At 43.3% G+C, this 13,771-nt stretch overlaps 2 protein-coding genes across 2 annotated transcripts in view; one reads left to right on the top strand and one right to left on the bottom strand.

Moving 5' to 3' along the window:
• Nucleotides 1–3,834, top strand: part of IARS2 (isoleucyl-tRNA synthetase 2, mitochondrial) — a 38,956-nt gene extending 35,122 nt beyond the window's left edge. The window contains exons 19-23 of the mRNA XM_083605022.1: nt 460–566; nt 1,045–1,190; nt 1,545–1,735; nt 3,241–3,382; nt 3,513–3,834. Of these exons, the coding sequence (XP_083461148.1) occupies nt 460–566; nt 1,045–1,190; nt 1,545–1,735; nt 3,241–3,382; nt 3,513–3,655 (729 nt within the window). The 3' untranslated portion in view covers nt 3,656–3,834. The remainder of the gene's footprint in view (nt 1–459; nt 567–1,044; nt 1,191–1,544; nt 1,736–3,240; nt 3,383–3,512) is intronic.
• Nucleotides 3,835–4,222: 388 nt separating this feature from the next.
• The window catches only part of RAB3GAP2 (RAB3 GTPase activating non-catalytic protein subunit 2), a 51,739-nt gene continuing 42,190 nt past the window's right edge, over nt 4,223–13,771 (bottom strand). Inside the window, exons 29-35 of the mRNA XM_083604835.1 lie at nt 13,607–13,642; nt 12,316–12,390; nt 10,636–10,854; nt 9,294–9,383; nt 8,985–9,203; nt 7,776–7,934; nt 4,223–5,189 (exon numbers count right to left, since the gene is read on the bottom strand). Coding sequence (XP_083460961.1) covers nt 5,046–5,189; nt 7,776–7,934; nt 8,985–9,203; nt 9,294–9,383; nt 10,636–10,854; nt 12,316–12,390; nt 13,607–13,642 — 942 coding nt within the window. The 3' untranslated portion in view covers nt 4,223–5,045. The remainder of the gene's footprint in view (nt 5,190–7,775; nt 7,935–8,984; nt 9,204–9,293; nt 9,384–10,635; nt 10,855–12,315; nt 12,391–13,606; nt 13,643–13,771) is intronic.

The following is a 13,771-nucleotide window of genomic DNA, read 5'->3' as shown; positions in this document are numbered from 1 at the left end:
TCCTACAAACTCTGAAGAAACAATAAAGCTACCTCTACAGATGCATAACCAGGGTTTCATAAATGACTCCCAGAAAACCTTTAGCAAAAACCTGTTCAGTGGGCACCTACATGTCATGATTCTAAGTGCCTGCCTAATTTCAGCAGGTAACCGATTCCAGAGGGCTAGAGCCGCAATGCTAAAAACTTATGTACATATAAGCAAATCAGGACTTTTGGGGCATTCCCCCCCCCCCTCCAGTAGTACTCCTGTCTTTAAATCCTGGAGGCATTTGATTGGCCACTGTGAGAACAAAATGCTGGAGCAGATGGGCCATTGGCCTGATCCAACAGGCTCTCTTATGTAAATACTGGGCATGGAGGTGTGAGTGGAGAAAGGCTCTTTCTCTTCCTGTGGTTTCTGAATCTTCAGTACTTGCTTCTTAATTTAGCTGTCTGTTTTTGTATTTTATTTTTTCAGGTTACAACAGCGTATAAGGAATATGACTATGGCAAAGTCATACGATTACTGCAAGCCTTCCATACTAGAGAGCTGTCTAGTTTTTACTTTAGCATAATCAAGGACAGGTATGTATAATAGTGTACCCTTACTAATGCGAGTCTCCCTATTCACTACACCTTGGTTCCCGCTTAAGAAAGCTTGTCTTTAGGAAACCTCAATGCACACGCAGAGATGCACAAGCAATACATGAACCAGGCCTTTGTTGTTACTAGCTTGCAAAAGCTTCCATCATATGTGCGAGTGGAATCTTAAACCTGAAATTTAATTTTTGATTTTGTGTGTGCTTCACTCCCCCCTAAATAAAACAGTGTGAAAAAATTCTAGCCATCGGTACCAAAACCACTGGGTTCAGTGCTATTTGTGTGTTGATACACACACACACACACACACACACACACACACGTATTAATTTGCCAAATGCGAAAGTATATTAGTTGTTTGAAATATAGAAGGGCAAATACTTGGACATTCCCAGTTTAAAATGGCATCATTCCGGCTTTTAATTCCTACCAATATCTAAAAGTTCAATCCCCCCCATTTCAGACTTTATTGTGAAGAAGAAAAAGATCCCAAGCGCCGCTCATGCCAAACAGCCTTAGCTGCAATTTTCGACACGGTGGTTCGTTCTTTTGCACCAATCCTTCCTCATTTGGCTGAAGAGGTATTCCAGTACCTTCCGTATCAGAAAGGTAAGGTAGCTGGAGCTGTCAGGTGCTTCTTCACGCAGGGCTCTTGTATGTTATAGCCTTAGCAGTGTGTTTGAGAATCCCTGGGAATTCCTTTATCTAAACATTTGAAGAACTGTCTGTGCATTGGCTGGAATGGTGGAACTGCCTGCAGGCCCCCCAAGAGAGTTAAACTAATCATTTTAGAAAAAGATTGGAGTCTTTTAAAATCTTGTAATATTGATGATCTGAAGCTAAAATATTAAGAGTGCCCCAATAAGTGAAATTTTAACTGACAGCTTTAGCTTCGCAGGGGTGTTCCAGGGTTGACTGTATGAACAGTTGCTTTGGGTATTAACCTTTTTCTTTCTTTCAAAGAGTCAGATAGCGTGTTTCGTTCTGGCTGGATGAACACAAGTCCCGTATGGAAGAAACCCGGCCTTGAAGAAGCAGTGGAGGGAGCATGTGCAGTGAGAGATGCTTTCCTGGGTTCGATCCCTGGCAAAAATGCTTTGGAATATCAGGTGGTACTTGTGATTGAGCCTGGACTGCTCTTTGAATTAATGGAGGTAAGTGGGAAAATCAATACCATTTGTTCAAACATCAATTAGTACAGAGCTTGGCTTCCAGAATTCCGACAAGTGCAACAAAGGTCACTCATTTTTGCAGCAGTTTTAAAAGAATCTCATTGACTAGATGTTCACTTCAGGGCCTTAAGCAAGGTGCTGGTGTTTACTAGCACTGCGTTTTCAACTTTGTGATATATCACCAGCTAATCATCGCAATATACTGATATATCACAGTGTCTGAAATAAGGATGGAACCATGTAGAGGCATTGGCTGGCTTCATGGTTTTCCCCACATTGTGATTTTTGCATAGCGCACACAATATATTGCTAGGTCAAAAATTATGAAACCGGTATAATAATAATAATTTATTATTTATACGCCACCCATCTGGCTGAGTTTCCCTAGCCACTCTGGGCGGCTCCCAATCAAATGTTAAAAACAATACAGCATTAAATATTAAAAACTTCCCTGAACAGGGCTGCCTTCAGATGTCTTTTGAAGATAGGATAGCTGCTTATTTCCTTCACATCTGAAGGGAGGATGTTCCACAGGGTGGGCCCTCTGTCTGGTTCCCTCTAACCTCACTTCTCGCAAAGAGGGAACTGCCAGAAGGCCCGCAGCGCTGGATCTCAGTGTCTGGGCTGAACGATGGGGGTGGAGACGCTCCTTCAGGTATACTGGACCGAGGCCGTTTAGGGCTTTAAAGGTCAGCACCAACACTTTGAATTGTGCTCGGAAACGTACTGATACGTACTGATAACGTATCATGATATGGACTTCAAACTGGTTTTGGATGATGTATCACACAGCCCTAGTGTTTACCTTTAAAGCCCTATGCAGCTTGCGACCAAAATACCAGAGGAGCGCTTCTTCCTATGCCAGCCTAACCATGTCTTGAAGCTTTCTGCTGACGGTTCTCTTGTTGCCTTGTCTATCAGATGTAAATCTTTCAGCGACAAAGGAAGAGGCCTTTTGAACGATTTTCCTAAAGAGGCTTGCCTGTTGCAGTCTTTTCCACTCCTGGCTGAAACATCCATTTTTGTTTTTTTTCACACAGGCATCTTAAATTAGCTTTACTCTGAATAATGGTTCTAATATACTCATTGTATAAATTTGTACACACTTCTGAAATTCAGAGTAGCTGAAGTTGGTATGTAAAAAGATTAAAATAAACAGCTGGGGCAGGGGAAAATAGTGCTATTCTCCAGTTCGATTCTGGATCACAACTAGGTTTGTCCACAGTATTGCTTGATGCTTTTGCTGTTGTTTTGTAAAGATATCTATCCATATTCTTCAAATTAAAAAAGATATTTTGATACTGTACTGCACTGAAATATTTAAATGTTTGATTATCCTTGAATCTTTTTGCCACACTTGACATCCTCTCCTGCCACACTGTTTGAGAACCACTGTTTCAAAGAGATCAGTAGGGCTGGCAGGCTTTATGGCTGGACCTGCTTAACTTCAGCCGCAGCCTTCTCTAAATGCAATCATTCACGTCCAGGTGCTGCAACACGAGGAGTGTTCCAGTACATCCCAGCTAAACGAAATAATGATGGCATCACAAACGACGCTGCTTAGTGAAGTCCCGAGAGACATAAGCACAGATGATATGATTAAAGGGACATTTCTGATCAACTTAGAAGGTAAGTGCAGAAGGAAATAACTTCCAGTTTGGCATCTGTTTGGACTAGTTGTACCTTCCCTTGTTTCTTGGGGTGGGTGAGCAAGAGATGGAGAGGTCTACCTAAATGCTGAGTCTGATTCTTTCCATAGGTGGTGATATCCGGGAAGAGTCTGCCTATAAAGTCATAGTTCTACCGGCTGCCAAATCAAAATGCCTGCGCTGTCGAAAATACACTGCGGATTCAGCAGACACACTCTGTGCACGATGCAGGGAAACACTTGGTGGGAAATAGCAACCACGTCTCCATGCTCTCTCAAAAGCAACCTGCTATTTTGCTGACTTATTTCTAAGAAATGTGTGTAATGAGAAAACACACAATACTACTGTGGGGAAAGATGTTGGAATGTTTATTTGAAAACTGGTTTGGTGTATATACGTAAGCTTGTACATTAATAAACTGCTTGTAAGAGATGCCAGGTGGTCTTTGGTGTTCTTAAGGGTATAAGATTTCTTAGTAACAAGTGAGTCCCCCTTTCTTGCTGGTCAAGGTTTCATGCTAACCAGCTGTCAACCCAGTATTAACAGCAGACAAACATACATGCCAGCAAGGTAACTGGGTAATTTCAACCTGCACTAATTTTTCAATTATAGTTAAGAAGTGATCATGTTATCCTTAGGTCTATAGACTGTTGCCCACAAACCCTGCTGCAAACTGAACAGCAACTATATTCCCTCCTTTACAGGTTGATTTCTGCCTTCTGCCCTATGAGATCCAAACTATTCCTATTGCACCCACTGGAAATCTGTGGTTCTAAGACCCAAATATGTGTTGTACTTCATAAGACCAGTGCACACCACAGAAGAATGACTAGTTTATTTTTAATACTTCATATATTGGACAGCTGTGTACAGAAAGCTGAAATTTCAACACAGGGAACCTAGGGGCTGGACAATTTACAATATTTTTACAATAAACTGTACAACAATCAATGTTACAAAAAGACTAATGCTTCTACAGAACGTGATTGGCTTAAATTAGATTCCTAATTTTATTTCTGAGACTTTATCAGAACATACAAGAGGCAGCTTCTGTTTCAAGATTTTGAAATTAACTTGTGCACTCTGCCCTCCCAATGGAACAATCTTTTTAAGAATGAGCTGCCCCTTGCCCAGTTGTCCAAGCATGATGATTGTATGAAGTAATTATTTAATGCTGTAAGCCTCCACCCAGCTAGCTCCTTGCTAAAAGCAGCCAAGAGACTACTCTGAAAACCAGAAGCAACATACACGTAGGAGCTCCTGCTTTCTCAGCTTCTAATTAAATTCCTCTCAATTTAACATTTAAAATGCAACAGTCTATCATCTAGCACATGAAAAACTCTAATATGTTAATCTGGACGACAAAGCTGTTCTTAAACCTGAACTACTGCGCAAGTGCTTCAAGTTAGAAATAAATATTTAAGGTTATATAGACAAATATACAAAGATGATAGGTTGCTGGTATTACCCTCCACAGTAAGGTAGAACTTCACATGGGTAGCATCTCCTAAAAGCCTTAAAAGGGTTAGTTTACAAAAGTCACTTGAAACCATTTGGTTCTGCATCTGTACGTACAAGAGCCATGCACTGGACTTGTACGTAAGAACGGTTCAAAACTAGCAGCAGAAATTGTGACCTTGCCATCATGACATTGCTTCCACCGCCTCAATTAGATTCAAGGCAACACTGTACTGCCCGTGGTTTTCCGGTAAGTGTTCTATCACTTTGTCTACTAGCTTTGCGGTTGTGGTGATTGGCACATCTACATTTTGAAGATCCTGTGGGTCCTGCAGAGAAAGGGGAGGGGAAACACAAGTCGTCAGGCATTCGCCTATAAAAGCAATTTTCAAGCTACAGCACTAGGCAACGGAAATGCAGGATTGTCACTTAAATGCTTATGAGGCACCTTCCAATTTTGTGGGTTATTTTTTCCAGAAACACATCATGGTATTCTAAAGCAATGAGCCTGGTCCTTGGCTATTTGCATACTCCACAAAAGCAACACTGGTGTCTGGATGCAAGGGGTGCAGCTACAAATCCCTACTTAGCTGCCGTAAGGAAACCTCAGTGTTTGTGAAGATCACTGTAACACAGACTAACTATTCCGTGGCAGAGGGGAAACCATGACCCTCTTATGGTCAGGTGATGGACAGTGCTGATGATGTCTGTGGCTGCCAGTGAGAAAGAGAATACATATAGGGAACAGAACTCTGAACCTCTGCCTCCAGTGCCCCTCTTACTCACCGGTAAACCTGTTGCTTTAATCCACCATTAGCTAAGAACATCAATGAGACTACTGGAGGCCATGGCTTCAGCAGCAACTTTAATTCATGGCTGATTTGACATCTGGCATTGAGCAGCCAGCTGGCTGATCTGCAACTGCTACAACCAGAAGAGCAGAGCTGCCTGTTTGTTCTGGTGGGCCACAAAGAGGTCATCACTTTGAAGCTGGACAAGGGCACCCCCTTTCCCCCCTCTTTCTGGACTATTTCTGAGATTTTGACCAGGGGGCAGGATTGTTCTCTTTTGTTATTATGGCGTGCATTTTTGTGTTTTTATATTGTGATCTTCGGATGAAGGACTCTATATAAATTTTATAATTAATGAAAGTAATAGTAATGTATGTACTTGGTTTAGCCACAAATAGGATTAAGTGCACCCTTTGCATACCCAGGGACGCGGGTGGCACTGTGGGTAAAACCTCAGCACCCAGGACTTGCCGATCATCAGGTCGGCGGCGTGCACTCCCGTTGCTCGGTCCCAGCGCCTGCCAACCTAGCAGTTCGAAAGCACCCTCGGGCGCAAGTAGATAAATAGGGACTGCTTACTAGCGGGAAGGTAAACGGCGTTTCCGTGTGCTGCGCTGGCTCGCCAGATGCAGCTTGTCACGCTGGCCACGTGACCCGGAAGTGTCTTCGGACAGCGCTGGCCCCCGGCCTCTTAAGCGAGATGGGCGCGCAACCCCAGAGTCGGACACGACTGGCCCGTACGGGCAGGGGTACCTTTACCTTTACCTTGCATACCCAGGGCAAGTGGTGGTTATTGGGTAGCATTCAAGTAAGAGGTACTTGGAGTAGATCCATAAAAACTAATGAACACAAGTAAGTTAGGTCCACCTATATCCAAGAAGGGACAGAGGGAGTGTAGCCCTGTTATTCTTCCTTGATCTTTCAACAGCTTTTGATACCTGGCCTGACTGCTCTGGCTGAGCAGCAGAGGCACTGTATTACAGTGGTTTCGTTCCTACCTGCACAGCAGAGTCAAGAGAGTGGCATACAAAAGCCCTGTTGTAGTACATATGTATACTGAAATACTAACATCAAATAAGGTAGTGTGCTCCTGCTCTAAGGCCATGCTTGTTTGTTCAAATGGCTGCTAATCCTAGAGAGATACAACCACCTTATGCCCAAGATTGGTCCTACTTACTATGCTTTGTGAGCAAATTCCGTTATTTAGACTGCAATTATAAGGAGCCCTGCTGAACCAGGCAGGCATTAACTTCCAAGTTAACATTTACTGTGTTTTGTTTTTAAGAAGGGGAGGGGGGCAGTGACAGCGAAGACTTCCTGGAGTCATCTGATCCCCACTACATGAGGTACAATGCCAGGCATGTCTTTGTAGCCAGATCTGCAGTAGAGTCCAGATTCCATGCCACATGGCACACTCTGGCTGAAGATTAACAGTCATATAAGACGCAGGCATCACCTCAAGTACGAATCTTAGTCAGAAATTATTCATGCATATTAACCCACTCAGAGCGGGCACTGCTTAGAGCAGAGACAGCCTCACTTTGGAAACTTTCAGATGTGAAATGCTTCTCTAGATATTTATATCTTTTTATACCAAGTGTATGAAGCACTAAGGGGCAAATGAGGCTTGTCAACCTGGGAAGGTAGCCCATCTAAAAGAAGGAAAACTCCGATCGTAAACCACTGCCTTGCAGGGTATCTTCAAGAGAAGAAAAGGCTAAGGAGTAAACCCTACACAAATCCAGAATGGAGTCCCCAAGATAGTTGGATGGTGCCTTGTATGCCTCCTTCCAGCAACTCTTGCTGCCAGGATGGTGCCAAATGTATTGCTCTGCTTTCCTTTGGACCACATCAATGAGGCCAAGGGGCGTCTTGTCATCTGAGCAGCCAAAAACCTCCATACACACTGCCCAGGCTTGTGCTCCAGATAGATCACTTTGGTGCTGCTAACACGGTTTGACTTCACCCCCTTAGGTGCACTCCATTGTCCCTCGAGACAGACAGATGCCAACAACATAGTATGAAGCACTTAATAAACTTATGGGCTCGGTGAAATCTTAAACACTCTCTCTTCTTTCTTGTGCTATTTGAGGTAAAAAGATGCTTTTAGTCAAAGGACATTACCATAGCTTTAAGCCATGTGCAGAGTGTTGGAGGCAGCCTGGCCAGTAGCTCCATGCCTTCCTTGGTCTGGGTGTGCAGTAAGGCGTAGGCAAGCCTCTGTCCGGTCAGCACCAACAGCTGAGATGCAAGGACTTCTTTGTCGTGTACTTGAAGAATAGCCTGAATATTACAGGACATGTTAACACAATCATATAAAAAGAAGAAAAGCACTGGTATATTAAGAGCAGAACTTCAGTGTTCTTCTGAGGAACCTAGGCACAAAGGAAACGATTGTCCTCAAAACAAGATTGGCAATGATTAAAGTCCAGGCATGTCCAAAGTCCGTTTCGGGGCCTAATGCGGCCTGCCGGTCAGTATAAAAGGTTAACAACTTTGGTCAGCCCTTACGGCCCTTCACTTCATCAAATCTGGCCCTCTTTGAAAAAAGTTTGGACACCACTGGATTAAACCAGTTTAGAAGGGTCTGATCACAGAATTGTAGAGTTGGAAGGGGCCACAAGTATCTAGTCATTTGAACAAAGCAGTGCAGGAATCTTTCACTCAACATGGGGCTTGAACCCACGACCCTGGGATTAAGAGTCTGATGCTATCCAGCCTCTGTTGGACTCGCCTGAAGGGTGTTTCTGTGTGATGTCATACTGGACCCAGGTGGATTTAGCTCCACCTGTTGCTCAAAGGCAGTAACCTAGTTGCCTTTCAGGACACTTTCAACTAGCCAAGTTTTGCCAAGCTGAGGTGTAAGCAAATGCAGGATACACAAACAAAAAATGAAACACACCTGCAATGCAGACAACAACAGATCCTAGGAATTTCAAAAACAGACTACCCATTAAATTTGAGATATTAAGACGGACAGCCAAAATCATCCACATAGGATGTGGTCCTGGGCGCAGTCTGTCATCGTTTAGAAACACCCTTCAGGTAAGTCCAAAGGACCCTTCTCCCTGATGGCATATTAGACCAAGGTGGGATGTAGGGTGGATAAAGGCTGCCTAAGAGGGAGGAACAACACTTTTTAAGACTCGCTTCCCAAATGGCAATTCAACAGAAGGAAATAATATTATGTCACAGGCTTAACCCATAGCCACAGCATGAGGATCAATCAGGAGACCTAGCAGGAAAAAACCGAGTCTTATACACAGAAAAATACGGTACTTGTGAGGAACAGTTGCCCTCTGACACAGGCTACACATTAACTTCCTTTTTTACCTCTTCTCCAAGGTGATCAAGGCCATAGTTGTAGAGCTCACACACATAGTGCCGCCTAATTATATCCTCCGTGACCTGAAGGTGCTGAGCCAAATCCAAAGCCAAGGCTGGCCAATCTCTGTCTTTCACAGACACGGCGACTAGCTCTTCGGGGCTCTCTTTTGTTTTCTGAGATGAAGACTGGGCTTGTGCCACGGCACTCACCAGTTTGGTTAAGAACTGCAAAGGAAACAAGACCGCCACATCAGTAGCAGTTCAGTTTGACAAAACACACAACTGTCACTCATTTCCCCCAAGGTTTTAACTAACTTGATGACGTATAGACAGCAGAGCTGGATCCACATCGCCGCTGGGCAACAACTGGATTGAAGTAAGGTCTTTGAAAAAGGCATTTTTACCCTGCACAGAGGAAAAAACAAACAATATTCTTTTAAAATCATGGAGGAATTTGGAAAGAAAAGCATCAGTTTATAACAAATTATAGAAGAAGAAGAAAAGTTTGGATTTGATATCCTGCTTTATCACTGCCCGGAGGAGTCTCAAAGCGGCTAACATTCTCCTTTCCCTTCCACCCCCACAAGAGGGCACTCTGGGAGGTGAGTGGGGCTGAGAGACTTCAGAGAAGTGTGAGTAGCCCAAGGTCACCCAGCAGCTGCATGTGGAGAAGCGGGGAACCGAACCTGGTTCACCAGATTACGAGTCTACCACTCTTAACCACTACACCACACTGGTTCTTTTCTCAGAGAAAGATGGCATTCAAAGTCCAAGGAACAGACATCAAGAGGGAAAACATTTGCGAGTTATAGTAAAGTTGCACAATGATATAGTCATCTGCAGCTTCTAAACACATGTACGTTAAGGGGGGGGACCCACTCATTTGGCCAGTTCACATATATAATTTACAGATAGGTTGAGTATTAATTGCTATTTGGAATTCTCCAATGTGATGTGGCCCTGAATGCAGTGTTGGTTGATGGTACCAAATACAGTGATACCTCGGGTTACATACACTTCAGGTTACAGACTCCGCTAACCCAGAAATATTACCTCAGGTTAAGAACTTTGCTTCAGGATGAGAACAGAAATCGTGCTCCAGCAGTGCAGCGGCAGCGGGAGGCCCCATTATCTAAAGTGGTGCTTCAGGTTAAGAACAGTTGCAGGTTAAGAACCGACGTCCGGAACGAATTATGTACTTAACCTGAGGTACCACTGTACAGGAGACAGGACTGAAAGAAGCCAATGGGTTGCATAAAACAAAATCACCCCATCTGCGAAGCACTTCCACTTGTGGAACAGACTCCCCCCCCCAAAAAAATATGTTCGGGGGGCAGGGGAGGGAGAAGAAGTTCTATTGTGAAAGCAGACATCCTTGCATGAGCTCAATGACTTCACTGGATACAACCCCATGTGTGCCATAGTTCCAAAAATCCAAAGGACAGTTTCTGATTTTCCTTTCCTCTTTGAGCCAAATTAAATGCCACTGAAGATATTGGATCAGGAGCAGCTTTTCAGGGGGGAATGAGTGGCTGCCGTCTGGATTTGAACTCTAGTCTTCCAAACTGCTCACTCCTGCCCTAAGTATGTAAAATATACATTTTTCAGCAACTTGTCTGATTTAGACTCATCAGCAACTCTTTTATAATGCACGTACCTTGCTGTCAAACAGCGAGAGAGGCTTCACACTCTTCAGCGAAAACTTCATGATTGCATACAAGATACTACAGAGCACAGACTGGTGCTCCACGAGGGGGTAATGGATGTGCTTCTGCTCAAGGGCTAGTTCCACAAGGGAGGTCTGCCCTTCGACTGACACCCAGGCGTCTTCCGTGTCCAGCACAGGAAGCTGCATTTCATCACTCCCTATATCAGCCTGCAGAAAAGCAGGGGAAAGCATTGGCACTTGAAATGTCACTGTATGAGTGACATCTCATCCTGGATGAGATGTTTTCAACACTAGTAGGTGGGGAGGGGGTCGCGGCTGAAGGTGCAAAAAGAAGAAATCTGCGCAGCAAAACCAGTGTTGCAAAGGGATAATATCAAAATGAATACACATTCACTCAAAGCTACTGCACTTTCTGGCTTGAAATCTGTTGTGTTACATAGACACCAAAGTCTTTAAGGACTTGCTCATTAACATTTCCTACAAAAAGATAACATGGGGTGGGATTCAACGTCTCGGTCATCCGGTCATTCCATCTGCACAAGCATTGCAGCTTCTTGGATGGAATGACCCCCCCTCCCTCCCTGGGCTGCTATGATAATGATGATAATGATGATGATGAAACATTGATAGAGTGAAAACTAAACACACACACACAAACCGATAGATGATAGATAGATGATAGATAGATAGATAGATAGATAGATAGATAGATGATAGATAGATGATAGATAGATATAGATAGATAGATGATAGATAGATAGATAGATAGATAGATAGATAGATAGATGATGGAAGATGATGATAGATAGATAGATAAAGGTAAAGGGACCCCTGGCCATTAGGTCCAGTTGTGGCCAACTCTGGGGTTGCGGAGCTCATCTCGCTTTATTGGCCAAGGGAGCCGGCGTACAGCTTCCGGGTCATGTGGCCAGCATGACTAAGCCGCTTCTGGCGAACCAGAGCAGCGCACGGAAATGCCGTTTACCTTCCCACCGGAGCAGTACCTATTTATCTACTTGCACTTTGAGGTGCTTTCGAACTGCTAGGTTGGCAGGAGCAGGGATCGAGCAACGGTAGCTCACCCCGTTGCGGGGATTCGAACCGCTGACCTTCTGATTGGCAGGTCCTAGGCTCTGTGGTATAACCCACAGCGCCACCCACGTCCCTTGATAGATGATAGATGATAGATACATAGATAGATAGATAGATGATAGATAGATGATAGATAGATAGATAGATGATAGATAGATAGATAGATATAGATGATAGATGATAGATGGATAGATAGATATAGATAGATGATAGATAGATGGATAGATAGATGATAGATATAAAAATATAAAACCAGTAAAACCAGGGGGGTTCTCTCAACTTTCCCAAGCCAATTTCGGGGGGTGGGGAGCCCTTGCACAGAGCTCGTGCTGACGAGACTCATTAGATCAGTCCTGCCCAGAGGGTTTGTGGGTCAATGGTTCCCAGGTCTGGGAACAGGTTGCCTGACCTGGATGGGGTCACATTCTCCTAAAGGACTAGGTGAATCCCACCCACGGACTCTTTGTCGTAAAGAAGCTTTCATTCCTCTCTATTGCACAGAAACAGAGTTGCAACATGCCACTTTATTAATCTATTACAAACAACGCGAGTCTCAGGTTTGGGGGTGGGTGTTACCTCCATTAGTGTTTGAAGAAGATCTGAGCAAGACCCAAGAAAAGATGTCATTGCCATGTCGCTCATCCCCACATCCTATTTGAGAAAACAATATTAGCCTGTGAGGTGCTTTTTCCTGCACACATTTAAACAGTTCTGGTTTTCTGGTACAGAGGAGACTGAGTTATAGCAACAATAAAATCTTAACTCTTGTGCTAAACAAGACGCTGAAGGAAAAGAGAAACCAGCAATAATAAAACACTTTTTTAAAAAATTCAAAATGTTCATGACATTTCCCACTCAAGTAATAACTAATATTTAAAATAGCTCTTCCCATTGAAGATTTTTATGTAAAACAATGATAAAGACCAACAAGTGCCTTAGAATATAATTCCCCTTATTTTTCATCAATACTTTTGTTTACATTGCTGCTTAAATCAAGGTTAAATTCAAATAAAAGTACTCAATATTAATCTGATCCCAATCACTTTCAGTGGATTTGTCCCTGGCTAGGCTAAAATTTTAATTAGAAGACCGCTCAAATAGATACTGACTATGTTGAAAGCAGACTGTACTAAAATTATAAGAAGATAAAGACATTGTTATGGAGAAAAATATTCAGAACATAGTATCACTGTTGCCTAACGCTGGTAAAAGCAGAGCCCTTATTCTGCAGCAACATCATGAATATGGAAGTGCAAAACTGTTCAAAGTTACCTCGATTTCAAAAAAAACCTTACGTTTCATAGAATCAGAGTTGGAAGGGACCCTGAGGGTCATCTAGTTGAACCTCCTGCAATCCAGAATTCTCAACTAGATCATACATGAAAGATGGTCAGCCAACCTCTGCTTAAAAACCTCCACAGGAGAGTCTACAACCTCCAAAGGCAGACCCTTCCACTGCCAAACAGCTCTTACAGTCAGAAAGTTCTTTCTGATGTTTAGTCAGAAGCTCCTTTCTTGTAACTTGAATCTTATTGGTTTGGGTCCCAGCCTCAGGAGCAACAGCAGGCCCAGGACAGAACCCTATAGCACCCCACTTTTTCCAGGATGATGAGGAACCGTTAGTGTCAAGCAACTACAAATCCACCTTGTCCAGTCCACATTTTACAAGCTTTTCCCAAGCATGTGGTTAGGATTAAACTACATGCTTAGGCAAGGTAAAACCACTAACATCACCTGATAGAGGCCACAACTAAAAGTCTGAACCATAAGGAAACCCACATTCAGGTGAACACAAATGCTCTCAGATATGCCATTTTTACACATGCCTTCAATCAGAAATGGTAACAACAACAACAAAATTACTTGCCCGTCTGCATAATCTGTCTTTTGGTGCTTTTCCAACCTATTAAAGAAATGGTTTCTTGTTAAGTGTCAGAATCCATTTAGTAAAAGCAAAGAACTCAATACATTGGGTTTGCTCCCATCAGTCAATGTAGAGAGTCTCTCCCTCCCATTATTCCCTGCAGGCAAA

The sequence above is a fragment of the Podarcis filfolensis genome (genome assembly GCF_964270895.1).
Source record: "Podarcis filfolensis genome assembly, chromosome: 3".
Taxonomy (NCBI): Eukaryota; Metazoa; Chordata; class Lepidosauria; order Squamata; family Lacertidae; genus Podarcis; species Podarcis filfolensis.
The sequence above is the reverse complement of the archived record's forward strand: the minus strand, read 5'-3'. Positions and strand labels throughout refer to the sequence as shown.